The sequence below is a fragment of the Acanthopagrus latus genome, chromosome 24 (assembly GCF_904848185.1).
Source record: "Acanthopagrus latus isolate v.2019 chromosome 24, fAcaLat1.1, whole genome shotgun sequence".
Lineage (NCBI taxonomy): Eukaryota > Metazoa > Chordata > Actinopteri > Spariformes > Sparidae > Acanthopagrus > Acanthopagrus latus.
Genome location: NC_051062.1, coordinates 7,343,068 through 7,368,477, shown reverse-complemented (window position 1 = coordinate 7,368,477; position 25,410 = coordinate 7,343,068). Strand labels below are relative to the sequence as shown.

Genomic DNA, 25,410 nt, shown 5'->3' with positions numbered 1-25,410 from the left:
CCCCACTTCAACTCACTCGATCCACTCATCACCAATACCATCCACTTACCTGACCCTTTGCCCTCTGCTGCCAAATCCCACCACCTTCACCTCAGCAGAGCCACTCCACAGCAAGACACCTACACTGCTTTGTGCCAGATTATTATTTCTAATTGGATCATGTCTCAACAGAGAACTCACTGAGTCATTGGACTGTCAAAGTGCAACACACTATTAGTCTGTGTGTGTTATTTCTAACTGTTATACATCATGTTGGTTGTGTTTAAGGTTTTCACATTAACACTTTTTTTCCTGTTACACAAACTGACGCAGCATGTTTAATGTTTGGCCAGAGAGTAGTTTTATCATTTAAAAAACTTTTATTGACCTCTTGGCTTCCTGAAGTAGGGAATTCCAGCATGATGTATAACATGATACATTATGATAAGATACAAAACAATACAAACAACTTCTTCCTGTTTCCATTCTCCATGCTGAGCCAAACTAACTGGCTGCTAGCTGTAGCTGCCTATATGGTGAACAGACATAGTAGTGCTGTTGTTAGCACAATAGTTATCTACTATTTTAACCCCCCCAACCCACACAAAAGCAAATATGGAATTTCCCTAAAATTATACTAGTCCTTAAACAATATCAGTATTATAATGATGCTGTAGACCCCAGACATTTAGTGCTTCAAGCAGGTTATTACAAGTGCAGCAAGTCAGCTAGTGGCAATTAATGCATCAGTTATAAGTCTTAGTGGTTTTTTAAGCAAGAAAAGCTGAAAAACTGCTGTCTTTACCACACTTCAACTTCATTTTTTATTAATAACTGCCCTCTAGGTACATTTTGTTTCACCGAAGACATGCAGCTGCTACTAACAGTGGTTGTCTGAAGCCTGTCTTTTGAGTGGTGTACTGTCAACTATCAGTCAGAGCTCTCACTGGATCATCTCATGTGCACAGAAAGGTCACCTGTTCCCCAAAGAGTATACCAGCTCTCATTCTGCTCTTCATGTGGTTTTCTACTGACAGAGCCACCTTCATGAGGTATAATCCCTCCATTTATCTAGATAATGTGAACACAGGTGGACGAACCAACGTGAAGACAGACCAGTGTGCCTTTGTTGTTGTGCAGCTGTAACCTGATGCAGGGGCAGATGCTGCAGCCTGCTCGGCAGGTTTTTACACATCATCATTTGTTGGCACGGTCACCTGAGGTTAAAGCAGCTTTTAGTTAATATACAGCAGAGAGATTTAAAAGTAATCCTCATGTAATTAAACACCAAAAGTGTTTCCAAAACCAGAATCAACCTGAAATGCTAAATGATTTGTCTTGCTGTGGAGTGACCACTTCGCCTCTTTCACAGCTTTGTCACTTTATTTATTTTGTTGCCATTTTCAGTTCCCTCACCCTTCCCCTCTCTTTCCCCTCAACATTGCCCTGCGGTAAATTATGGTTCCCACTGGAATGCTATCACATTGGCCTGGTGTGTGTTCTCACAGAGTTCAGTGGTTTGAGGTGATCTGGACCCAGTGACCATGATCTTTAAGTGTTTAATTTTCACCACAGTCCCTATCCAGCCGGTCCGAAACGCTCTGTAGGATCAAAAAAGCGTTAACTGATCTGGAAACATATTGGACATGAGCAGGACGGAGCTGGATGGAGATGTGTTTGTGTGTATTTTTCATGGTTTTGCTTGTGTTTTATGGGTTGCATGCTTTTTGTGAATATGAGGAAAAAGAGAGAGGTACTTCTCCTTGGCTGTCTGAGTGTGGAGGCGGGTGTTTTTCTTGTTTTTGTTTGTTGTTGTTTTACCAAGCCCTGAGAGCTTCCTGCTCCAGTTGGATCATTGTTCTGTTAAAAGGATTATTTAACTTGGAGCAGAAAGACAACACTTTACTTATCTGTATTGTAACATCTGCAGCACAGTGTTTGATGCTAGCTCCTACTGCAGCAAGAAGAAGGGTTCTAACCTTCATCAATGATTTTACTCACACTTTCACGTAAACACTAATTGAATCAAACTCGAAGGCATTGATTTAAGTCTCCCTTTATTCCTCCAAGTGTGATGCATGTTGTATTCAGTGCTTTGAAGTTGATCACTATCATTTAAGCGGTACAAGCCTGAATATGAATGTGGCTTTGAATTGTATGCATGCTTGTCACATTATAGAAGTGCTAAGACATTCATCTGGAATAACAGGAGATTTGACTTGTGTCCAGTTATCCGGTACTCCATCCTGCCCACTTAAAGAGCAACTGATTGGCTGTGATCAGTGAGTGACGTGTCTGATTTTCCTGCAGGTGTTTCAAGGGCGACTTGACTCCCTCGCTGTAGCAACCATCAAAGCCCTGACAACAGTGATGCACAAATCACCAGCTGCAAAGGTAACATGACACATATGCACACAGTTCATTTAAAGCAGTAATTTGCTTCTGCTGAATTCTAAAGCTCTACTTTTGAGGGACAGAGATGATAATACAAAAGAAGAATTTGGTAGCTTTTTGTATTTGTATTTTAATTTATGTTTTTCCACTGACCCTGCAGGAGGTGTTCAAGGAGAGGATTGGTTACAATCACCTTTATGAAGTTCTTACCTCACTCGGTCAGCCATCGCGGCACCTTCTCAAAGAGCTGATGAACATGGTGAGAGTGATTATCTTCTGTGTTTGTTGGATCTTTATCTGTGTCTTTATATTCGTTGGTGTTTATGTTTTTTCCTCTGTCTGGGTGTAGGCTGTGGAGGGTGAGCACACCTCAGTGGGGCTCCTGGGCATCAGTAACGTGGAGCCCTTGTTGCTGCTGGTCCAGTGGCTCCCAGAGCTGGATTCATCAGAGCAGCAGCTTTTTACGGCCGACTGGCTCCGCCGCCTCAGCTGCCTCAACCGACAGACCCGTGCCACATGCGTCAACGCTGCCATGGTCATGCGAGCACTGGCTGGCCTCGAACGCCACCAACGGTTACACCGAGCTTGTGCCGAGAGCCTGTTGGGGCTGCTGGGCTCACTGGGCTCTCAGTCCTTGAGTGCCAAGGAACTCCTGGGCTTCTTGCGCTTCCTCAGGCCATCAGAGTCTACACAAGCACACCCACTTGTAGGTCCTGCCTTAAAGGCGCTTCTGACCATGGTACGGAAGCAGGGCCTGGAAAGTGCCATGCAGTACTTTGACCTGTCACCCAGCATGGCCGGCATTGTAGTCCCAACAGTGCACCGCTGGCCAGGCTCTGCCTTCAGCTTTCTAGCCTGGCTGTCACTTGATCAGGACCAGTTGGGTCCACCTAGCAAGGACAAGAGGAAGCAACTCTACAGGTGAGAGGCAAAGAGAAACAGAAAAAAAATATTTTGCAAAAGAAAGCTCTGATGTTCACTCAAACTGTTCCCTTATATATTATCTCGCGCAGCTTTTTCACACCAGGAGGGACAGGGTTTGAGGCCTTCATCAGCTCAGCGGGGACACTGGTCGTGGCTGTATGCACGAAGAAGGAGTATGTCACAGTAATGCTGCCCGACTACTGCTTCTGTGACTCCCTCTGGGTGAGTAAGCCTTGGTAACATCTGTTGTTGATGTAAATTAAATGCTGAATAAAAACACAGAACATTGCGCAGTAAGGCTAAAACCTAATCAACACCATCTGAAAGTCTGGCATCGCTGATGGCACTCGACATTTAGAATATCCACACCTTTTAACCCCACTTCTTGTAGACTGATTAAAGAGAGTGACACTGAGGATGAAAAGGGACTAAGTACTGTCTGATTTCTGCTTACAGCACAGCATCGGTGTGGTCCATGTACCAGGAAAGAGGCCATTTGGACAGAGTCTCGTCTACATTTATGTGGATGGACAGCAGAAACTGTCTGCCACCCTGAAGTTCCCCACCATGACTGAGGTGAGAACTCGACTCATGTGGTAGATAATGGAATTCATTGACTTTTGGCAATTTGAATGCCTTTGTTTTCATTCAGTTAATCTTCAGTGTAATTTGCTGAAACATCATTACTTCTATTAATGTAGCAATAAAACATGAGAGTTTTAACAGTCACTGTGAAACAGCTGTGTGGTCCTTGAAGCTGTCCTAAATCTCAACTTAATCATGAAGGCAAACGCATGTATTTTATCTTATCCCACCCACAGCCGTTCATCTCCTGCTGCATCGGCTCAGCAGGCCACCGGACCACCACTCCCCCTCCCTCCCAGATCCCAGACCCTCCCTTCTCCTCTGCCACCACACCCACCACGCGCTCCTCGCTGGGCGGCATCCTGTCACCGCAGACCTGGGGGGGCCTGCTTGGGGGGAAGTCTGAGTCTGTGACTAAGCTCATCTCTGCAGGGACTCAGGACAGCGAGTGGGGAAGCCCTACATCCTTGCAGGGCCAGCTGGGGAGTGTTATGGTCTTCCATGAACCCCTGCAGCCCAACCACATAAAAGCCATCTGCAGTGCTGGTAAGCCATAGGAGGTGGAGTGAATACTATGTATCATTAAGTCAAAATTAACTTAAAGGGACAATTCATCCCCAAAATCAACCAGTTGTTACCAGTTGTAGATTGTTTTGGTGTGAGTTGCCTTCACTCAAATATAATGAAACTAGATGGCACTTGACTTGTGGTGCTCAAAGTTGCAGTTTCTGTCTTGAGAAATAATGACCCAGTTACTCAGCATAATCCACAATTGTTGGGTGTGCAGTTTCATTTAGAGACAGTTTTCTTTCTACCCTCACCAACCATATCACTGTCGAAGGAAATGTACATGTAGTCATGGTCAAGAGCCTCATGCTAGTGACATGAATGGCGTCCTCCTCGGCTGAACTGTTGTCCATAAGTAGATTTATGCTTCCGTCTGTGCAGTGATGCAATTTGCGGAGGTAGTTTGGTACAAAGAAAATATTTCCAACGAGAAACTGCTCCTCAAAGGTCTGTGGATTATGTTAGAGTAACTGAGTCATGATTTCTGAAAAGAGACATTGCTATGGAATTTTTCTAATTGTTTTGATGCTTTAAACACCACAAGCCGAGTGCCCTCCAGTTACATTAGCTGACAATCCAGACATCTATACGGTCTATCTCCAAAACTCAAAATATGTATTTTTGTTTTTTGAGGTGGCCTGTCCCTTAAACAATGTATTTTGTTGGCTTTTTCTCTGACATAAACTCTCCTTCTCTCTTCTACACAGGTCCAAACTGCATCTCCCCATTCAAAGCTCAAGATTCAGAAGTTGGAGACCTTTACACCAAGTTACTGCTGCACTACTCACCAAAGGTGATTAGACGACTGCAATTAGAGTCTGTTGTTTGTCTGCTATAGGAATGAGGAAATTCCTTTCAATGAGTAGAAATTTGGGAATGATTCTATCAAGATAAAATATTTTCACCACAGTCCTATTATCTGTTTGAGGTAAATCTGCTAACTGTTAACTAAACTTGGTCTTTTTGTCCACAGGCATGCAGGAACCCCATCTGTCTTGATCTGTCTCCAAACATGCTACATGGACGCCTGACTGGGAATAAAGTCGTCAACTGGGATATCAAGGTGGGAGCGACATCCAACTCAATTGTTCTGTGCTCAGAGGGATGAATTGCATGGATGTACTGAATGTATATATATGTATATATATTTGATTATGTGTGTTACAGGATATGATCAACTGTGTGGGCGGCCTGACGGTGCTCTTTCCTATCCTGGAGCAGCTGGCCCTGGTGACCCCTGATCAACAGTCCAGTGATCCAGCAGCTGGTTCAGATTTTATCACCCCTGATGTGACCACGCCAGCTGACGGAGACTGGGTCATTCTCCCATCCAACAGAGCTTCAGGTGTGTTTGCCACCACCTACAACAATATATTTCTATTTTTCCTTGTTTCTCTTTAATCAGAGGGAAGCAAATATATTTTTTTGTTTGTTTGTTTTTTTTTTTCAGAGGCACGACTGGAGAAGAATCTGGTCGCCACCTTCTTGTTGGTACTAAAGCATTTCCTGCAGAGACACCCAATCAACCAGGAGAATCTGCTCCACTCGCATGGGGTCGCTACACTAGGAGCCCTGCTGCAGAAGGTCTCTCTTGGTTTATGTCTACTTCACTTACACCAATCAACATGTTAAAGACATGTCCATAATTTTTGCATCACACAGATGGAATCTTAATACCGTATTTCCATATAGAGATATTCCATTTGAGATATTTATATGTCTCAAATATTTTTGCTATTTCATATTTTTATATATTAATTTGGTTATATGAAGTTGTTTTTTGAGTATATAACTTTGAAATGAATATTTTTGCAGTTTGTACTTGAGTAACCCTGTGGACAGTTTACAGCAGAAACATTATATCTCGGACCTTATTACATTGCATGCCACCTAATTATCAGGGGTCACCTCATAATACTAATCTTGTATGAGTCACACTAATTAATTTTTAAATTTTTGAGGGGTATAAAATTTCTTACTCCTTCAGATGTGTGCTTTCCATCTTCCTGCAGTTATACAATAAGAAGGCAAGACTGTGACCTAGAGGGGTTTTTTACACAATGCATTAATTGTGCAAGATTTCCACATAAGCCCCTTGTTTGTCTCCATATTTAGAGTGGATTAGTTTGTTTCTGAATGGGGCAATTAAGAATCTCTGCTGACTGACATCAAGCCCACATCTAGCTATGTATAGCTTTTTATAATGTGAGACTCACATGGTGTGAGAATTATGCATGCGCCTCACCCCGTCCGTAGGTCTGTCCCTGTGTTTGTTCTGTGTGTCTGTGTTTGTCTTTTCCTTTGTGTCTGTCTGTTTCCCTTGATTGCTCATTTCTTTTTTGTCCTTGGCTCTCTTTCCTCTTCTGTCTTTTATCTGGTGCAAATGCCTCACTATTTATTTGTTTATCGGGCGGTTGAAATACCTCTGAATCAGCATTTATACCATCATGGGAAAATAAAAACCTCCACAGAGACCCAGATAAGAGAGAAACATCTTAGATGCAGTAATAGCCGCTCTTGGCGAAGTAACCACACCCTTTCAATGTAAAAGTCCAAATAAACCATTAATGTTTGCCACATTCCATCATGATCCTTGTTCCGTGTTGTGGAGGCGAGTTGTAGGTGTCACTCATTATTGTACACTTGTTTGCCAATAAGCTTTATCACGTTTTATGGGTTTATTTATGGCATGCATGCCAGCACTAATTACTATTAGTAGTAAAATGTAATCTGTCGTTTTTCTTTAGCTGCCAGCAGGTCACGTGGATGTCAGTGTTCTGGTTGCCGTGCAGCTTCTGATTGAGCAGGTGACATGTGAGAAGAACCAGGCTCTGCTCCAGCAGCTTCACACACATCTGCTCTTCAACTTCAACATCTGGAACAAAGGAGACTTTCCCTTGCGGATAGGTAAGATCTATATGTCTGTAGTGTGTGTGTGTGTGTGTGTGTGTGTAGTCATGTTTTCTGACGGAGCTGTAAAGTACATGAAGCAACCATCAATTAAGAATAGAGGAATATGTAAGGTACAAGAGGAATGTATGGCTTTCTGAAGACTCTGTTGATTGCCTGCCAATAGAACTGCAACAATTAGGAAGTTACTACACCTGCCCAAGAGATTGAGATTGAGAGTGTTACCAGTTCTGACTTGTGCTTTTTGGTTCGTCCAATGAAGGTCATATCCAGTACATGTCCACCGTCATCAAAGATAACAGGAAGCAGTTCAGAAAAAAATGCGGAGTTCAGTTCCTTTTCGACACTGTGCGCCTCTATTACGGGTGAGATCTTATTTGTCAAACTGCGTACCCTTCAGTACATTTTTATTTCTTTCTTCCATATCCTAACTGTCACCTGCTCTGCACTTCAGGAAGAACAGTAACAAGGAGAGCGACCTGAGCGACGATGACATTCGTACAATCCGAGCGTCTCTCTGTGGCCTCGTCAAGTACTACATCAGCAAGGGGATGTCGCAGGACGAGATGCACAGCATTCTGGGATACATCGCTGCCATCGGAGATGAGGACCAGGTGAGTGGCTCGTGTTATTTTGAAGAGGTGTTGTTTTTGTTTTTTTTATATGTACATAATAAGAAGCATCACAGCAGGAGAAAGACAGCAGTGACCTTCAATCTTAAAATGTATCTTAATGATAGAAACTTATCATCATGTGCGTGCAAATAGTATTAAACCATTCATTTTCTACACATGCTTATCCTGTTGTACTAAATCATACTGTAGCTAATAAGATTATCCCCACTGAGGAACACAATACTCTCTTGTGTGTGCTTGCCAGATGACCTATATTTTGTGAAACAGGTTAATTCCAGTCACTCCTGCTATTTGAGGATTTTTATTGTAAAATAAGATGACCTTTCACTATAGGATTTCTATTTCCCTGTGGGACTTACTGCAGGGATGCCTGCACAGGAAGCTATCGGCTCATTTCCCGCCTGGCAGCTGTTTTTTCCAGCCTTTCTCTGTCAGTCTCTCTGCATTATTTTTCCTCTCTGTAAGCAGTATCCATCATCAACTGTTAAACAAATCACTTAATTTCTTGACTGTCTTTCTCAAAGCCCCAACACCTGTCAGAAGTTTACACAGAGCTCAGTGTTTGTCACATATTTTGTGAAAACCATTTCCTCCTCTTGTCACACCTCTTCCCCACCTCTCTTCCTTTTTACAGTCCCGTCTTGTTTTTCATTTTGTCTGTCGCTTTGTGTATCCTTTTACACTGCAGAACTATATGTGGAAGCTTACGTCACCCTTAATGAACATACGGTCAATATAATCACATGATCCTCCTCCGCTGCTCGACATCTGCCATTTCTCTGATCGTATTTATCCATTCGTTAAGCCAGACTGAGTGCTCAAACAAAACACTTAATTGATTATGTAAAAACTGCAAAAACATCACTCTTCATCAAAACATAGACATTAAACATGACATACATCTTGAAATTCAAGCACCAAGTTTTGCACGAATAAGCTGCTTTGCTGTCTTTCAGTGGTATGACTTTTTCCTCAAAACAATTTAATCTTTCCACACAAACAGTCTTGACCATATAAAGTGACTAAATGTAGTTGTGGTTTGTTTGTTTTGTAGTTGTGTGGCCTGCTGGAGTTGTTACTCAGCCTCCTTCAGAGCAGTCTGGCCAGAGACCAGCTCTTCCTGCTGCTCTTTGAGCCAGGGGCGGCCGACTCCTGCTACGCTCTCCTGCTCAATAACAAGCACTCAGACCGGCTCCGAGAGCTCGTTTTCAAGGTGGGTTACAGCCTGCTGCCATGTATAAACTGCAATGCTTGAATATTGCCATCATAAACGCAGTAAAATTTCACAATTAGTAATGGAATTCTTAAAATATTATTAATGTCTTGTAGTCAGAAAATGTAAATGAACTCTCAGAGTGCATTGTTATCAATCATGGTCATCTATCATTAAACTGATTATAGCACTATTAGTCATAAAAAATAGCAAACATGATGTGATCAAAATTGTTGATTTTTCTGTTTTCTCTTCATCTCTTCACAGTTGTTTGAGCGCATGTTGCGCTGCGACCGCGTCTATGAGAAGAATAAGCAGCGCTTGCGGTTGAGGGAGGTGGGCTACGCCGGCCTATCTTTGCTGTTCTCCGAACTTCACATCACTCCCACCCTGATCCGCTGTCTCCTCAACCAGGTCCTCCACACAGGTCTGCTCTTCTTTTTACATTTCAGAAATGTGTTTTACGCTGCTCAATATCTGTTCAGTCAGTCTGACCAATACTTTGTGCAGATCAATCAAACTCAGCTTTATGTCAGTAGACAGGCAGTAGACAGAAATGCTCCCCTGTCTGTCATTAGGTAGAACCAGACGATAGCTTTAGCATGTTTGCTAATCAATACCATATACAGCCGCACAAATGTTAAATGGTGTATCTAAAATCTACAGATCCTGTGGTAAACTACAAAGACCTGATGGCTCTGGTCCAGCTCACCCACCGGGCCGGACCCAGTGTTCGCCTCATTGTCTGCAAGAGGGTGAGGAAACACCACTTCTTACTCCTGCAGACACTATAAGTTACATGTATTGAATAACAGCAGACATAGGAAATTACTGTAGGTTCCAGCAATCGATTAGTATCAAGGAATCCTTACTACATTACTTGCTATTGAGATTCCTCTCTTTATTCGTATTTACCTTCATTTATTATTTCCCTCCATTCCCAATCTCGAATGCACACAGTTGTTAATTATTCCTCAAGATTTCAACCCTGGTTGTTTTAGCGACTTGTAGTTACTAGTAATAACAACAAGTATAGTGTATTACCATAAAGAGTGTTTTAAATAAAGACGCAATACAATAATTTCCATCAAGTTTTCCACACAACTGCAGGGCACAATTGATTAACTTTCAAAGGAGCTGGAGTTATGCTCCCTAGTAGGGAATTTGGGGTAAGCATTAGCAGTGACTTAATTCTCATCCAGTCTGATAGTAGTAACAATAAACAGACGGGCTGATATTCCTGAATTAAAATTACAAACAGTAAAGCTAGATTACATGCATGCATCATTTCCTGTGAATGTAACTTTAAAGTGATTTGTTCTTACTACCAGTTTCTTTTTTTTTTTTTTGCCAATTTAATACCCTCAGTCAGCTCTGCTCTCTTATATCTGACTGCCTTACTTGTGTCTTGTTTGAGGTGACTCTTCAGTCTCTTGAATTAAATCCCTTCATTTCAAATACTAACAATGCCATATGAGTATGTAATAATAACTGTATTTGAGGGAAGCAGTAATGATTTTTTATCATAACTTCTAATGATAAAAAACGTAGCTTTTAGAAGTTTAGCTTTTTAGATTGTTTTTCTTTTCCATCCTCTTATCTCTTGATGCCAAATGACTACATTTCCCTGCAGGTGTAATCAAACTTTAATCTTTTTCCTCATCTGTCTCCAGGTGTACCAGCTGCTACAATCCCAACAGGATGCTGCCGTCCAGATCTCAAGGCAGCAGTGTTGGCAGGACACTCTGATGCGACTCTTCCTGCGGGGTGAAGGGTCTCTGCCACTGCGGGGCGCAGACACTGTCAGCACCTGCAGCCTGGACCTGAACCGGCCCAGCGGCAGCGGTAGCAATCGCCTGGAGTTGCCACTGGAGAGGAAGGCACGGACAGGCAGCGCTACCCGCCTGGACCGGCTGGAGGACGACCGACTCAGCATAGGCGACACTCGCTCTGTGGACAGCCTGGAGAACGGAGATGTCATCTCACTGCTGGACACGCCATCTTCCTCAGCCTCCACCGAGCCACAACTTCACGTCAAGCCCTGGGTCGTGGGGAAGTCAGGGGGCTTGACGTTAGATCTGTCTCATCTGCAGGCCTATGAGGGCGGGGAGAGTGGCAGCCAGACGCCTGGCAGCATGCCCAGCACACCATCACCACTGGAGACCTCAAAGCCTTTCCCAGGGGTCTCCGGGGATCGAGATGCAAGTTCCTCCCTTACTGAAGACAGCTTTCTTTTTAGTGACAACATCTCGCTCGGGGAGTCCTTTAACAGCACTGAGGTAAGATGCAAACATTTCTATCAAGCTTTGATGTTTTGAGAGAAAAGATGAATTACTGAGAGTTTTGGCATTAAATTGGTTATGGTAGTTGCTTATAAAAGGTTAAAAAAGGTCCAGATAACAATAATTGTTTTTTGTTTTTGTCATCAAATCCAATAATAAAAACAAAAAGCACTATTTACCTTGTTGTGGGCTTGTGTTTATTTACTAGAGCTGGAATGATGGGTGTACAGCCCACTTTAATGTCTTTGTTGGCTGTTAGATTGACAGTAAGCCCTATAATAGTGTCTTTTAAAGCAGGTGATATGAAAATGCTGGTGTCTTTATTTCATATGATATTTTGAGCTTGCCTTAATGCTACTCAAACAGCGAGAGCATCTGACTCTGACTGGGTGAAATGTCATCGACACCTCAGGGAGCCCAGAGCTTACTTTCACCTAGTCTGCTCCTTTTCGTCATTTCAGTGAGTCACTGAAGGGCAGAGGTGGAGGAGAGACAACCTGTCTCCTCCCGCAGCAGGAGCCTGTCAGTTAGAGAATTAAATATGTCATGTTTGCCAAGTTTAAGTCGGGGAATGTGACATAATGTTTGATTGGCCCGGTGGTATAAATGTAGTATTATCTACATTCAAGACAGAACTGGGGGGATTTCACATAAACTTGTGCTTTTTTAAGGCTTTGAGAAGTGTTAGTACTAGTATCTGCACACACAGTAGAGAGCTTTAGGACTGTCCCAATAATTGGTGACATGTTGTTATTAATGTCCTTGTTTTTCCTTGCTGTGTCCTGTCACCAACTGTTGCAGCAATCATTGAAATTTCATCTATGCTCCTCTAAAGATGACCTCTCTCTGTTTTTGTCTCTTTGGTGTTGCGTCGCCCTCTAGCGGGCTGAGGAGGAGCTGTGCACCATGCTGCTGGAGATCGTGCTGTGCGTGATGTGGCGTGGCGTTGAGGGCTCAGATGATTCAGCATGGCTGGAGCGCGGACAGGTCTTCTCAGCTCTTACCAAACTGGGAACAGCCAACGAGCTGCTGCTTCCTGTCGACCAAATCAAACTCAGGTCAGTCCCCAATTTGACTGCTGACAGCTGAAAACGTAACAGGACCTGCTAACACTGTCTAACGTTCTCTCTTTTTCCATTAAGTCTCATGGAACGTATGTTGGAGTGGGCCGTAAGTGATAACCGCGAGGCATCAGCTGCCACGTTGCCTCAGCATACAGAGAATGCAGTTCGGTTGCTTCACATGGTACAAGACTTCCTGCAGGCGGAGGGCCTGGTCAATCCATCTCTGTGGACGGAGAAGGTGCTGGAAGAGACCGTGACCCTGATGGACAGCCTCATGGTGTGGTACTCGGCTGGCACCCAGTGGTTCCAGCTCTCTCAGGTTGGACTAAGACTGCTACTGGGCTTCATGGCTCAGGAGGATCCAGATGTGAGATATTTTTCCTATTTGCCACCATTTCTGCCACTGTTGTACTATTTCATATGTAAATTTAGAGTCTGATGTGAATTCCCTGTTTCCCAGGTGTGCGCCATGGCCACCGCCAAGCTCAACGGCATCCTGCAGACAAAGGAGGTGTCCAGCCAGGACGAGGCCTGTTACCTGCTAGGTAAGGTGGAAGGAATCCTGCGGCGCTCCGTCAAGGAGCAAACGGAGGAGACATATTCCTTCCTGGTCCCCCTGCTGCGAACACTGCTCTCTAAAGTCCACCGCCTCCTCTACATGGAGCTGCACCTCCCCCAGCTGCCTGACACCAATGGCAGCCCCTCCTTCTTTGAGGACTTCCAGCTGTACTGCAACTCACCTGAGTGGCGCGTCTACCTCGACAAATATGTATGTGATTGAGTTTAAGAGTCTATGGTAGTTATGTAGCGTATTAGACACACATTTAATGAAACTTGTTTTTCTGTCCCCCTTCAGATTATCCCATACATGAAGCAGTATGAAATCGAAACATTTAGCCAGGGTCATGAGACCATGGCTCTCTACTGGAAGGAGTGCTACGAGGCTTTTATGGTCAGCCTGCATAAGCGAGAGAGGGAGAGGGGTGAGAGCAAAATCCGCTTCCAGGTCAGTTGGATCGATAATAGATGGAGAATATCTAAAGCCTCTTTTCCACTATCTAACGCTGCTCTTTACTTCCCCCTCAGGAGCAATTTGTGGAGCCTTTCACGCGCCGAGGCCGCCAGGAGAACCTCCGCTACAACAGTATGTTGAAGCAGCAGCACAGCCAGAACAGTGCCACCCTCAGGCAGTGGAAGGCAGCACGTCGGGGTCTTGTGTGTGAGAGAGGGCCCTGGGCTGACAGGTACTGGTATCAAGTTCTCTACATTACATTCAGATAGAGACAATGGCTGGTTTGGGGAGTATTACAAATGCCTTTTGTAATCATTTCTAACAGGCAGCAGGATGAGATGCACTGGAGGGTTTCCAGTGCTGAGAACTTCTCACGCATGAGACTGAAGCTGGTCCGTAACTACAATTTTGACCCACACCGAGAGGCCAGCGCTCTGAGAGACAACCTAGGTGAGGTGTTTTTTTTCCTCTGGAATTGTTTATGTGAGTTCAGACAAACTATTTGATTCTCATTTAATTCTCTTGTGGCCTTGAAGCTGCAAATCAGTGTATGTGGCAGGAAAAAGTACCTGCTCAGCCACAGTAGATGTTTTCAGTGAATGGATGCGATGGTGAGGGATAAGTGTGTGTACAGAGTGTCACGAGCATACTCATCAAGCCATCCTTGATAAACAGATTAAATAGGACTGACCTTGGAAATCCTCTTTAAGCTGAACTTATGTCCTTCCCTCCCATCTTCTCTGCTGGGAGGATGATCCAGTCTGCTTGGTGTTTTTTCCTTATTAAGTTGTGTGAAAGGACGAGTGTGTTGCAAAAGTAGAATTTAAGAGACTTTTTTGTGGGTGTGTGTGTGAGTGTTTTAGAATATTTTTTACTATTGAAATCCATTTTGACTGATACAACTCGCCATATACAAACATAATGATTTCTATCAACAAATTTAGCAAGTATTTCATTTGGATGAGATAGTTGCATCATTTATTTTATTTAATAAGAAGCTAACTTTGCTGCCTGTATTCCTCCCACAGGTCTGGCACTTTGCTGTGTGTTCACCCACTAAATTGGAGGTGTTTATATTTTAAATAGATGAACACAAGCCAGTAGGAGTTTTGCAGGTGCTCAAATAACCACGCAGTGTGTCAGATTGAAAATAAGTGAGCTCTTGTTATTACGCAAACCGAAGCACTCAAAACTTTTATTTCTCTCCTACCTTGTGAGCAAGGATAAAACTATAAATCTTCTCCTGTTGGAACAAGATCGCAGTGTTATGTTCCTGGCAGGTACAGTTGATGGTTTTTGTAGTTTGTCAGCTTGTGACAAGCATACCAAGAAGTTTATTTCCAGCGCTGTCATGTGATATTAACCACCGCACCATCTCTGGCCTCCTCTCATTTTCTAATAATCTCCTGTCCCTCTTGCTTTGCTCAGGTGTCCATCAGCAGCGTGTAAACCCTGAGTCTCTGCTGCTGGAGGCTGTGAAGCAGGTTAAAGTCAGCGATCTGGAAGATGACATCCTGGAGCTGCCGGAGGACGACCCTGCTGCTGCCAACAACCAGTCAGTGGCCAAATACAAAAAACAAAGAAACTACTGTTTTTGTCTAATAGATGCATAGAATTGCAGCATTTTTTTCTGTGTCTATGTCCTGCAGAGCTGAAGCAGAGGAGGCAGGCCAGAAGGAGAAGCTGGTGCTGTGGGAGGACTGCGAGCTGGTGACTGTGGTGGATGTGGTGCCCGGGCGCCTGGAGCTCACCACCCAGCATATCTACTTCTATGATAGCAGTCAGGAGAAAGAAGAAGGTGGGGAGGCAGTGAGAAAGATGGATTATAAAATATAGGATAAAATAAAACTAAAAGTTTATTTACGCTTACTCCTTCCTATTTCCCGAAGGAGTGGGCCATGACTTCAAATGGCCCCTGTCTCAGATCCGAGAGGTCCACCTGCGACGTTACAACCTGCGGCGTTCGGCTCTGGAGATCTTCCTCATCGACCAGACCAATTACTTCCTCAACTTCAAGAAGGAGGTGATACGCCACAAACTAACATGCATTTCTATTTTTAAAAAAAAACAAAATTTAAGCCCCTGCCTAAATAAATTATAATATTATTGTGTTTTCTTCTAAACAGGCGAGGAACAAGGTCTACAGCCGCATGTTGTTGCTGCGATCACTCAGCCTTTATGGGACCAGATCACCACAGGAGCTCCTCAAAGCCTCGGGACTCACACAGGTCAGGAAACAATAATGCGGAGCTCTCCTCAACGGTCACTTACATAATTCAGCCTCATTATGTTGGTCTCAGCTGGTGGTATCTTATTGACACTGCAGGAAAAAGTGCCCTAAAAAATAACCTGAAAAGTTTTTGTAATTCAGCCATCTGTCTTTTAGATTCTTAAGATTCAGTATAGCATTCCTTCCTTTTTAGGTATATGCATAGATTGCACTTATTATAAATAAGATATGTAAATTAGATTATTTATATTTATTTGTTCTTTAAAAAAAAAAAAAAAAACTTTCTTTAAATTGGATGTATTTACTCCTGTTAAACCTGAAGCAGGGCAGCTGGTTCTCTAAAGGACTTTTTAGATTACATCATTAAGGACTTTTCTCTTAATTTCAAACATCAGACCACGTTCTGAGTTTATTTTTGTTTAATGTTTGGTTACAATCTGGCTTTTTTCCTTCCTTTCTCCTGTTTCTGCACAGAAATGGGTGAACCGAGAGATCTCCAACTTTGACTACTTGATGCAGTTGAACACGATTGCAGGCAGAACGTACAACAATCTGGCTCAGTATCCAGTGGTATGTTCCTCATTCAACACATCACTGTGCAACTGTGGTGACAAAGTGAATATTGATATATCAGCTAACTGTGTGTGTGTGTTTGTTTCACCAGTTTCCCTGGATTTTAGCTGACTACACTTCAGAGGAGCTGGACCTGTCTGATCCTCGAGTGTTCAGGGACCTTTCAAAGCCAGTGGCTGTTCTTAATGACCGAAACGCCAAGGCCGTTAGAGAGAAGTGGGTTTGATTTGTCTGCAATTTAGTTTCTTTTTATGATCTTTAATTTACAATCTAAAGCTAATAAAATGGATGTATGTGAAATGTGATCAGCGGCTGGATGGAGGCATGTTGCTGAAAACCACAAGTAAATTGTTAAAACGTGTCCATCAGGTATGAAAGTTTCGAGGACCCGACAGGCACCATCGACAGGTTCCATTATGGCACCCACTACTCAAACGCTGCCGGAGTGATGCACTACCTGATCAGAGTGGAGCCCTTCACCTCACTGCACATCCAGCTGCAGAGTGGACGGTAAGCCTCAGTTAGACTCAGCCCCATTTACAGCCACTCCTCCTCTGCTTTCCCTCCACTTGTACCCAGCTTTGATAGTTTGGCATTTAAACATGTGTTTGTATTCTCCCTATTAATCTGTACCATCCTACATGGGCTCAGGTTTGACTGTGCCGACCGCCAGTTCCACTCAATACCTGCGACATGGCAGACGCTCATGGACAACCCCAACGACGTCAAAGAGCTAATCCCGGAGTTCTTCTACTTCCCAGAGTTCCTTGAGAACCAAAATGGTAAGGTTTCAGTATTACATAGCCAAAGTTTAGAGTATGAAGTAAGAAAAACTATTGACTTCTTCTATCAAAGTTTCTTAAAGCAAAGCTGGAAGCACTGATCTGTCTAATCATTCTATAAATAAATTGAAAAATACCGGTAATTTAAAAGATACGTAGCCGAGCAGATTACAATTTAATCCCTGGATTAAACACAAAGAAGATTCTTGAGTTTCTTTCAGAATATGATCTAAATGTGTTTTTCATTCATCCTCTGACCCCTTTCTTCTGTTTTCTCTATATCTCACTTTCCTCCTCTTGGTCCCTTGTCCTTTGTTATTACTGTCCTGCAGGCTTTGATCTGGGTCGCCTGCAGCTCTCTAAGGAAAGGGTAAACGATGTTATTCTGCCCAAATGGGCCAAGTCCCCTGAGGACTTCATTTACAAGCACCGTAAAGCCCTGGTGAGATGCAGTTTTAACTCTACTGCTGTAATATGACTTCAAATATGACAAAATAGTACAGTGTTGAATTATATCTAATGAAACTTAACATCAGTGACTTTAAACTTTAACATCAGTGCAGATTGTCTAGAAAGCAGTGTTTTGTCTGGTCTGTTCATGCAGATGTAGTTTTATGCTACATCACGCTGTGTTACTTATCATGTTAATGTGTATTTTTTGCAAAGCCTGGTTTACAGCCACAACATGTATGTGTTTTTCTCTTAGGAGTCGGAGTACGTATCCGCTCATCTCCATGAGTGGATCGATCTGATCTTTGGTTACAAGCAGAGGGGTCCTGCAGCTGTGGAGGCCCTGAACGTCTTCTACTACTGCACATATGAGGGTAAGCATCCAGGACAGTTGCAGTACTGTTTGTGTAAAATGCTTTCAGCAACAGATTAGATGCAAAAGTATGTGAATATAGATTAACAACAACAATTACATTGTTCCAAGTATTCAGGAACAAAAAAGGAAATTGAAATAATTGAGGATTTTACCACCAAATGCATATGGATTTGTTGGTATTGTTCTAAAGTTGACCGAGTTATTGGTTTGGTGTTGCAGGAGCGGTGGATCTGGACGCCATTACTGATGAAAAGGAGCGTAAAGCCCTGGAAGGCATGATCAGCAACTTTGGACAGACTCCCTGCCAGTTACTTAAGGTGCAGACACACACTTAATTTAGCTTCATAAGAAATAAACAAAAACACTGAAGCCTATAATGACTGATGTAATCAAGTTTCTTCATCTGTGTTTATGGATCAGATTAAGACTTTTGTATGTGTGTGACTTCACAGGAGCCGCATCCAGTGCGACTGTCTCAGGAGGAAGTGGAGAAGAGGAAGGCTCAGCTCGACTCGTGTCCACTCAGCATGTTTGAACACCTCAGCGACCTCAAGTCCTTCTTTGTCGAGGTTTGATTTTCCACTCCTCACCTTTCAAATGCTTGTAAACTAAAACACAACAGCAATTAATCAACTTTCTCACTCGTATTGTTGCAGGGTATCAGTGACAAAGTGCCGCTGGTCAAAGCTGTGGTGCCAAAGAATCAGTCCCATTCTTTCATCACCCAGGGGAGCCCCGACACTATGGTGAGTCTGAGCACTGACACTGATAAGAAATATGATAACAGAAATCAGAAATCAGAAGTTGTACACAAAAAAGAATGATTGGATGGATGATAGATAGCAATGTCTTCTTAACTTCAGGTGACGGTGAGTCAAAACTGCCTGGTTGGGACCCACGGGTGGCTGCCTTACAACAAGAACATCTCCAACTACTTCACCTTTATTAAGGACCCCACAGTGTCCAACAGCAAGTGAGAACACACACCGCACACATGCAAATCAGTACATGAACAGAAAAGTTGCTCTGAGGTACCAGCTTGTTCTCCTCTGTCTTCCTCATAGGACCCAGCGTTTCCTGTCTGGACCCTTTGCCCCCGGCGTGGAGGTCACAGCTGGATTATTTGTGGTCTCCCACGATGGCAAGTTGCTCTTCAGCGGTGGCCACTGGGACAGCAGCCTCCGGGTCACCTCCCTGGTTAAGGGCAAGACTGTGGGACAGCACATCCGACACATGGGTAAACACAGACCCCGCTTTCACACCTCATTTCTAGACAGGACACAAGTATAAAAAACAAGAGTGAGGGTACTGGTGGCAACCTGGTGTGTTAAAAGAAGCAATACTAATACACAGTTTATGATTCAGGGCTGTGTCCACTCTGTTTAAATGTCCTGTAATAATCAGTCAGTTTCTTCCTCTCTTCCTCTCTTTCAGACATTGTAACCTGCTTGTCAACGGACCACTGCGGCATCCACCTCATCTCCGGCTCCAGAGACACAACCTGCATGGTGTGGCAGGTTCTGCAGCAGGTAACGACGCTTATACACCATGACAGACACTGATCTGCAAATAGAGTCATAGCTTTCACTTCATGAAACATGTAGACACAAAATAGAAATCCTGTATGTTCAGTATTTAGTGATTGCCTTGAATAATTTCATCCTTCTGTGTTTACATTTCTTTCATCCCTTGTTTTTAAAGTCAAATATGTCTAACCATTTAAAATGTCTGCTCAAAAAGTGGAAACACCAGAACATAAACATCACACATAAATTGAAAAAAACGTGACCAAAAAAAACAAACAAACACAAGATCTCTGTGGAGCGATGAGGAGACTGCAACCTTCATGTATTAATGCAAAAACACATATAATACTATATTTACATCATTTTCCATCATTTGAGGTTTGACTGGCGCTCTTTAAATCATATCCTCTTGTTGTGCTGGCTTCTTCAGTAGTTTAATGGCAGCCGACTGGAGAAATAGCACCACCGGCTGTTTATCTTGATGCCTCAGACCTCCTAAAAGTCACATAACAGTGGATGGAAATTATTCTATTCAAAGTTTTCACTAAATTTGGAAACTTGAAAATTTGTCTCTTCGACGTGACTTCCTTCAACCAGACACATTGTCCTCAGGCTGTTTGTTTGCTCCGTTGTGCAGGGTGGAGCTCCTGTGGGTCTCTATCCCAAACCAGTTCAGGTGTTGTATGGACACACGGACGAGGTGGTCAGTGTCAGCATCAGTACGGAGCTGGACATGGCTGTGTCTGGATCAAGGGTAAGAGCACATACAACCAGGAGCTCAACTATGATTCTGTAACTGCTTATTAAATTATTAAAACTATTCAGCCACATCTTGAGTTAATGAGCTATAAAACAGGGTTTAGACTGGAAGTTGCTTGCCTGGATATGTGGAATTCTTGGTCTTTAACAGAAGACAGATTTGTAAGGTTTTAAACACTATTATCATTTCTAACTACTGTCTGATTCTTGCAGTTTACGCACTGCCTCAAATAACAAAACCAACAGCTGACTGAACCTTCCTTTTTATTTCAAGTATGCTTAACATTCAAATTTGAGTAGATACGTAGAGGCTACATTAAATTAACCTGGAAAATAACTTATTTCTCTGTTAAATGAGTTATCGATTTATCTTCGTTAGTTATGTAATTAAAATTTGATTTAGTTTGATCCACACTTACCATTATAAAAAGCAGAGAGAGTTTTTAATTACCACCATGGAAACATAATTGATGTGCCTGTGTTTTACAGGATGGGACGGTGATCATCCACACGGTGCGTCGGGGTCAGTACATGCGTTGCTTGCGGCCGCCATGTGACAGTTCCCTGCCTCTCTCCATCCTCCACCTGGCCGTGTCCTGGGAGGGTCACCTGCTGGTGCACACCTGCCTGGAGGGCAAAGCAACACTCAAGGTGCAGACACAGTCTTTTCTTTCACTTACACAGCATGCAAGTAGACTCCAAATATGGAGGACTGAAACTGAAAATAGATCATTAATAAATGGATGCTTGATGCTTGAAAAAATAAAAATAGATAAATAAAGATATATGCTGTTGAATGCACCAAATGTACAACATTTATTTATTTATTTATGATCTGGGCAGCTTTAGTCCTCAATATGAAATGACAGGGAATTTTATTTTTAGATATGTTGATGTTTTTTTCTCTTTCCAGGATAAAAACGCTCTACATCTGTACTCAGTAAATGGGAAGCACCTTTGCAGTGAACCTCTGATGGAGCAGGTGACTGATATGTGTGTGTCGGGAGAGTATGTAGTCATCGGCAGTGAGCAGGGATACCTGTCCATCCGTGACCTCTACAGGTAAGTTCCCATATGTCTAACAAACTTACTGCCAGATGGAGACTGCGTCCGTTTTCTGAATAGTTCTGAGGGATTTTGAACTAATGTATAGTTTCTCTGGCAGTCTGTCTCTTTGCACAGAGCCCATGGCCATGAGGGTGCCAGTGCGTTGCGTCTCGGTCACCAAGGAGCAGAGCCACGTCCTGGTGGGCCTGGAGGACGGCAAGCTGATCATCGTGGGCGTGGGCAAACCTCCGGAGGTAAAGAACTCGCTGAGGAACTACATCGCTCAGAGCCTGGAGGGATCGCCGCTCATGGCCTCCCCCCTGCTGGCCCCACTCCGAGCTCGCTCGCCAACCCGCCTGCTGCACCAGCGCGACCAGCTAGTGTTCAGCCCCTCTCCCGGCCCCCACAAACCCTAGCAGCTCCCAGTCCCTTCGTCCCCTTCCATCCATTGCTGTAGATCTGACACACACACACACACAAACAAATATAAACCTATGTTGCGATGCTTGGCCTCTGTATCCTCAAAGACCTTTTTAATGTACAGTCACCTCTCTTTCTCAGGGATGGTTGTCACCCACAATCAATCATTTGGCTTAATTACTCCCAAATCACAAAACACACAGACACACAAACACGTACACTTAGGTTGACTTCTTTGACATTGTGAGGACCAGCGAAAATGTCCTCACTTTGTTGGTAAAAAAGAAAGAAACAGGTTCTGGTCCTCATTTCAGCAAGTACAAGTACACACACAGACACCACCGCACACATTTACATCTGAGCCATGCAGATTTAACACATTCCTTCAGCACACAGCTGAGCAGAAACATTGGCCAGTAGAACCACAACTGTGACATGAAACGACTTGTTCTGTTTACCTCATTCAGCTGGTTTCTTTCAAAATATTTGGCATCCGTGCAATATTTGACTTGATTTGGCCATTGACCTGGGATAAACTCCATCCCCTGCTGTTTACCTGAAGTGTCATTATGTTACGTGTTTGAGTGTACTCTACAAATATAAGAAATATGCTGTGAAACAAACACTAATTAACGCTTCTGCAAACTCAAGCCATATCGATAGTGTAGCTACAATCTAATAATGCAAACTAATAATCTTGCGCCAAGATAGACTTAAATGTTTTGGTAATGTAGAAAGTGTGGTAGTGTAGCTGTCGGAGGTTGATACAGGCAGTCTTCCTCTGAATAGTTTGATCATTGCATGTTTTATTTTTCATCTTTTCTGTTCAGACTGACTCACCAAAGTGAATCGAGCTTTGATTTATTCTTTAATGCTTCACAAGCTCCACAAGTCAATCAAGCTCCAATGAACTAATCAATCACTCATGAATCATATCCCTCCTCCTTTTTTTCCCCCCTCGTTTCCTTTGACTTCACGCTTTTTCTTTCCCCTCTCTCCCCCCCCCCCCCCCCGTCCCACTTCCTCCTCCACCTCTTCCTCTTCCTCCACTATTCTCAGATGCGTTCGGGCCAGATCACACGGAAGCTGTGGGGCTCCAGCAAGAAACTGACCCAGATCTCCTCGGGGGAGACGGTGTACAACATCTAGCGTGACCATCCTCACCATCCACCCTTACCCTTCAAGCCCTGAACCCCTCCTTCCCTTCCTCCACACACATCCACCCACATTCCTGTCACCCAGTTTGCCTCCATACATACCGTCTGAGGAGCTCTCCTCAGCATCTTTCCAAAGTTTAACAGGAGGTGGGCAGCTGTGTTTGTTGTGCTAAAAACATTTAGCGTCACAAAGTCTGCTTATCCATGTGTCCATGTTTTTGCTGTGTGTGTGTGTTGCTGCTTTGGATTGACTGCATGGCGCCGGCGCTGTGGTTCAAATCCAGACGCAGCACCACCCTCACCAGCACTACCCACCGCTCCAAAACATCCTAATCTCTCAGCCAGTCATCAACATTTTCACATGATGCTACATGGTTATGCTAAGAGGCACTGTGTACTCTCTGACCTGCTCAGCTTCGGTTTAACAGGATCAGTCAGCTTACTGCTCTCACGTTTGTATGTTTTTATGTATGAATGTGTGTGTGTGCATGTGCAGTATATTGCCATGCGTTATCTCAAAATATAGTTTCAAGTGGCCTTTTCGCCTCCTCTTAGTTTGCCTTCGATGCAGACAGGCGGGCCTGTGCTCTGCAGGCGGAGACTCCTCATGGTTGCCTCAAAGCTGCCACACAGCAGCCTTATGCAGTAAGACAGCTCCATCACTCACAAGACCAAACTCTCTGCCTTTTCCTGTGTGTTTTTATATATGTGTGTGTGTGTGTGTACGGGTGTGTGTCATTTGTTTTGTATTGTGGATTTCTTTGTTGTTGTCTGTTTTTTTATGCATGTGCCCAGCAATGTGGCATCTGTTTGTACGCATGGCATTTTTGGTCCAGTTTGAGATTAGGTAGCGAAGTGATGGAGGAGTTGGGTTTTTTTTTTATTTTTATTATGCTTGACTTGTTTTGTTTTAGAAACATCTGACACACAACAGAAGATAGCATCTGTAGGGTCTGTCTTTAATGTTAGCATATCATTTAAGAAGTAGTTTTATACAAAAGAAATTACACTACAGGCAAGGAAACACTACACTCTGAAACGCAAGACGCTTCCATGTGAAGATTTATCACAGCAGTAGAGAGAAAAAACGCTCAATGCTTCATCGAATGTTTTTATGTTACTTGAATCCATGTTTATTTATAAGTCAAAGTAGCAGTTTTTTTAAAATCACACTTTCATGGCATACTTTAAACTCTTCTGACTGTTTGGACACCTGTAAAAGAAGGAGAAAGGAGAAATCCTCAAGGGCTTTATGAGATGTCAGTGTTAGCAGCAATACAGCTCCTTCATCGGGTGGCTGTCGATGCTTCCTTCCTGTTTTTATTTTTTTTGTCTCGTATCCTGTCTTCCTTTAGCTTAACTGGGACAGTAAATGCACCCTAAGATCCCCGCCCTCAACTTGCCTTTAGCTGTCATCATTGCATCAAACTATCATCCTTTGTTGTTTTTACATCTCATCCTCCTTCCCGCTCATTGTGAAGTGACTGATTTCAGAGGAATTTTTCCTTTTATCGAGAAGGTCCGCATGCCTTGTGTAGGTCGCTCGAAAGACATGTTGTTCGCTTGTGTGAATGTGATCGTCAGAATCACAAAAAAAGCCACAGTATGAAGCTCCTGTGGATTAGACTGTGTGGTTTATATTTTTGCACCATACCTGTGTGTGTGTGTGTGTGTGTGTGTGTGTGTGTGTGAGATTGAATCTGTGTGTGTGCATGATCGAATTTGTGTTTGGATGATTGAATTTGTGCGTGTGTGAGAATATTTTTTATAGCCAAATTCTTGATTTGATCATATATGTTGATACTGTTTCTGTGAACCATGGCAGCCCTCAGTCATGTTTTAGGCATCGGACATGGGGTTGCTCTAGTGGTTCCCCTTTTTTGTGTTTGGTTTGTATTTAAATGTCACAGTGAGGTGGAGTGCAAAGACCAATCTGTGTCCTTCCAAGAGATTTCTGTGAAAGGTGCATAAAATGTTTTTCAATGCAGTTTTTTTTTTTTTTGGGACATTTGTTCATCCACATTTTGTCATTCAGACAAAAGACCACTGTTTGAGTTATTCCACGACTGCAACAAAATGGAGTGCCTTTATCCCCCAGTGTGGTGTTGACATAGAGCTAGGTTAAAGATAATCGTCCCCGACCTTACCGTAACTCTAATAAAAGCAGCATTCCAGATGTTAAAACCTCCACAGGTTCAACAGGAACCAAGAATATACTGTAGGACTTCAAAATCAAAAAAACGTACTATTTTGTGTCTTAGCAACATTCTCTGTGACTGTCACCAAATGGATGTGTGTATATCTGTGATTATTTATGAATACAGTATATAATGTACAGCATGATTTTTATTTCAGTGTATTTGAAATGTACTTTTGCACTTTCCAGGTACTAAATTGTAACAAATTGTTTTAACTTGGCTCCCTAATCTGTACAAACTGCTTTGTATACACAAGTGGAAAATGATCATTAAAGTCTTGTCTAAATTTAATTTGACTGTACTGATTGTGGTTCATCTGTCGGAGGT

The 25,410-nt window shown here is 43.1% G+C and overlaps 1 protein-coding gene across 4 annotated transcripts in view; it reads left to right on the top strand.

Annotated features, from left to right (window-relative positions):
• The window catches only part of nbeal1 (neurobeachin-like 1), a 41,012-nt gene extending 15,638 nt beyond the window's left edge, over positions 1–25,374 (top strand). For 2 of the 4 annotated variants that reach the window (XM_037091372.1, XM_037091371.1), the window contains 44 exons: positions 2,290–2,373; positions 2,534–2,632; positions 2,723–3,294; positions 3,387–3,519; positions 3,754–3,873; positions 4,119–4,428; positions 5,157–5,242; positions 5,423–5,512; positions 5,617–5,794; positions 5,900–6,033; positions 7,197–7,356; positions 7,622–7,724; positions 7,814–7,973; positions 9,049–9,207; positions 9,475–9,634; positions 9,874–9,962; positions 10,881–11,486; positions 12,372–12,547; positions 12,632–12,920; positions 13,014–13,322; positions 13,410–13,559; positions 13,640–13,797; positions 13,891–14,015; positions 14,994–15,120; positions 15,215–15,363; positions 15,455–15,588; positions 15,692–15,793; positions 16,270–16,365; positions 16,460–16,584; positions 16,738–16,878; positions 17,020–17,150; positions 17,483–17,592; positions 17,857–17,974; positions 18,196–18,293; positions 18,429–18,545; positions 18,633–18,722; positions 18,840–18,949; positions 19,041–19,213; positions 19,411–19,505; positions 20,140–20,256; positions 20,751–20,912; positions 21,175–21,323; positions 21,427–21,562; positions 22,788–25,374. In XM_037091372.1, coding sequence (XP_036947267.1) covers positions 2,290–2,373; positions 2,534–2,632; positions 2,723–3,294; positions 3,387–3,519; positions 3,754–3,873; positions 4,119–4,428; positions 5,157–5,242; positions 5,423–5,512; positions 5,617–5,794; positions 5,900–6,033; positions 7,197–7,356; positions 7,622–7,724; positions 7,814–7,973; positions 9,049–9,207; positions 9,475–9,634; positions 9,874–9,962; positions 10,881–11,486; positions 12,372–12,547; positions 12,632–12,920; positions 13,014–13,322; positions 13,410–13,559; positions 13,640–13,797; positions 13,891–14,015; positions 14,994–15,120; positions 15,215–15,363; positions 15,455–15,588; positions 15,692–15,793; positions 16,270–16,365; positions 16,460–16,584; positions 16,738–16,878; positions 17,020–17,150; positions 17,483–17,592; positions 17,857–17,974; positions 18,196–18,293; positions 18,429–18,545; positions 18,633–18,722; positions 18,840–18,949; positions 19,041–19,213; positions 19,411–19,505; positions 20,140–20,256; positions 20,751–20,912; positions 21,175–21,323; positions 21,427–21,562; positions 22,788–22,877 — 7,020 coding nt within the window. In that variant the 3' untranslated portion in view covers positions 22,878–25,374. Of the gene's footprint in view, positions 1–2,289; positions 2,374–2,533; positions 2,633–2,722; positions 3,295–3,386; positions 3,520–3,753; positions 3,874–4,118; positions 4,429–5,156; positions 5,243–5,422; positions 5,513–5,616; positions 5,795–5,899; positions 6,034–7,196; positions 7,357–7,621; positions 7,725–7,813; positions 7,974–9,048; positions 9,208–9,474; positions 9,635–9,873; positions 9,963–10,880; positions 11,487–12,371; positions 12,548–12,631; positions 12,921–13,013; positions 13,323–13,409; positions 13,560–13,639; positions 13,798–13,890; positions 14,016–14,993; positions 15,121–15,214; positions 15,364–15,454; positions 15,589–15,691; positions 15,794–16,269; positions 16,366–16,459; positions 16,585–16,737; positions 16,879–17,019; positions 17,151–17,482; positions 17,593–17,856; positions 17,975–18,195; positions 18,294–18,428; positions 18,546–18,632; positions 18,723–18,839; positions 18,950–19,040; positions 19,214–19,410; positions 19,506–20,139; positions 20,257–20,750; positions 20,913–21,174; positions 21,324–21,426; positions 22,746–22,787 lie in introns of those variants that run through there. The other 2 variants (XM_037091369.1, XM_037091370.1) reach the window with 1 other exon arrangement.
• Positions 25,375–25,410: the final 36 nt, after the last annotated feature.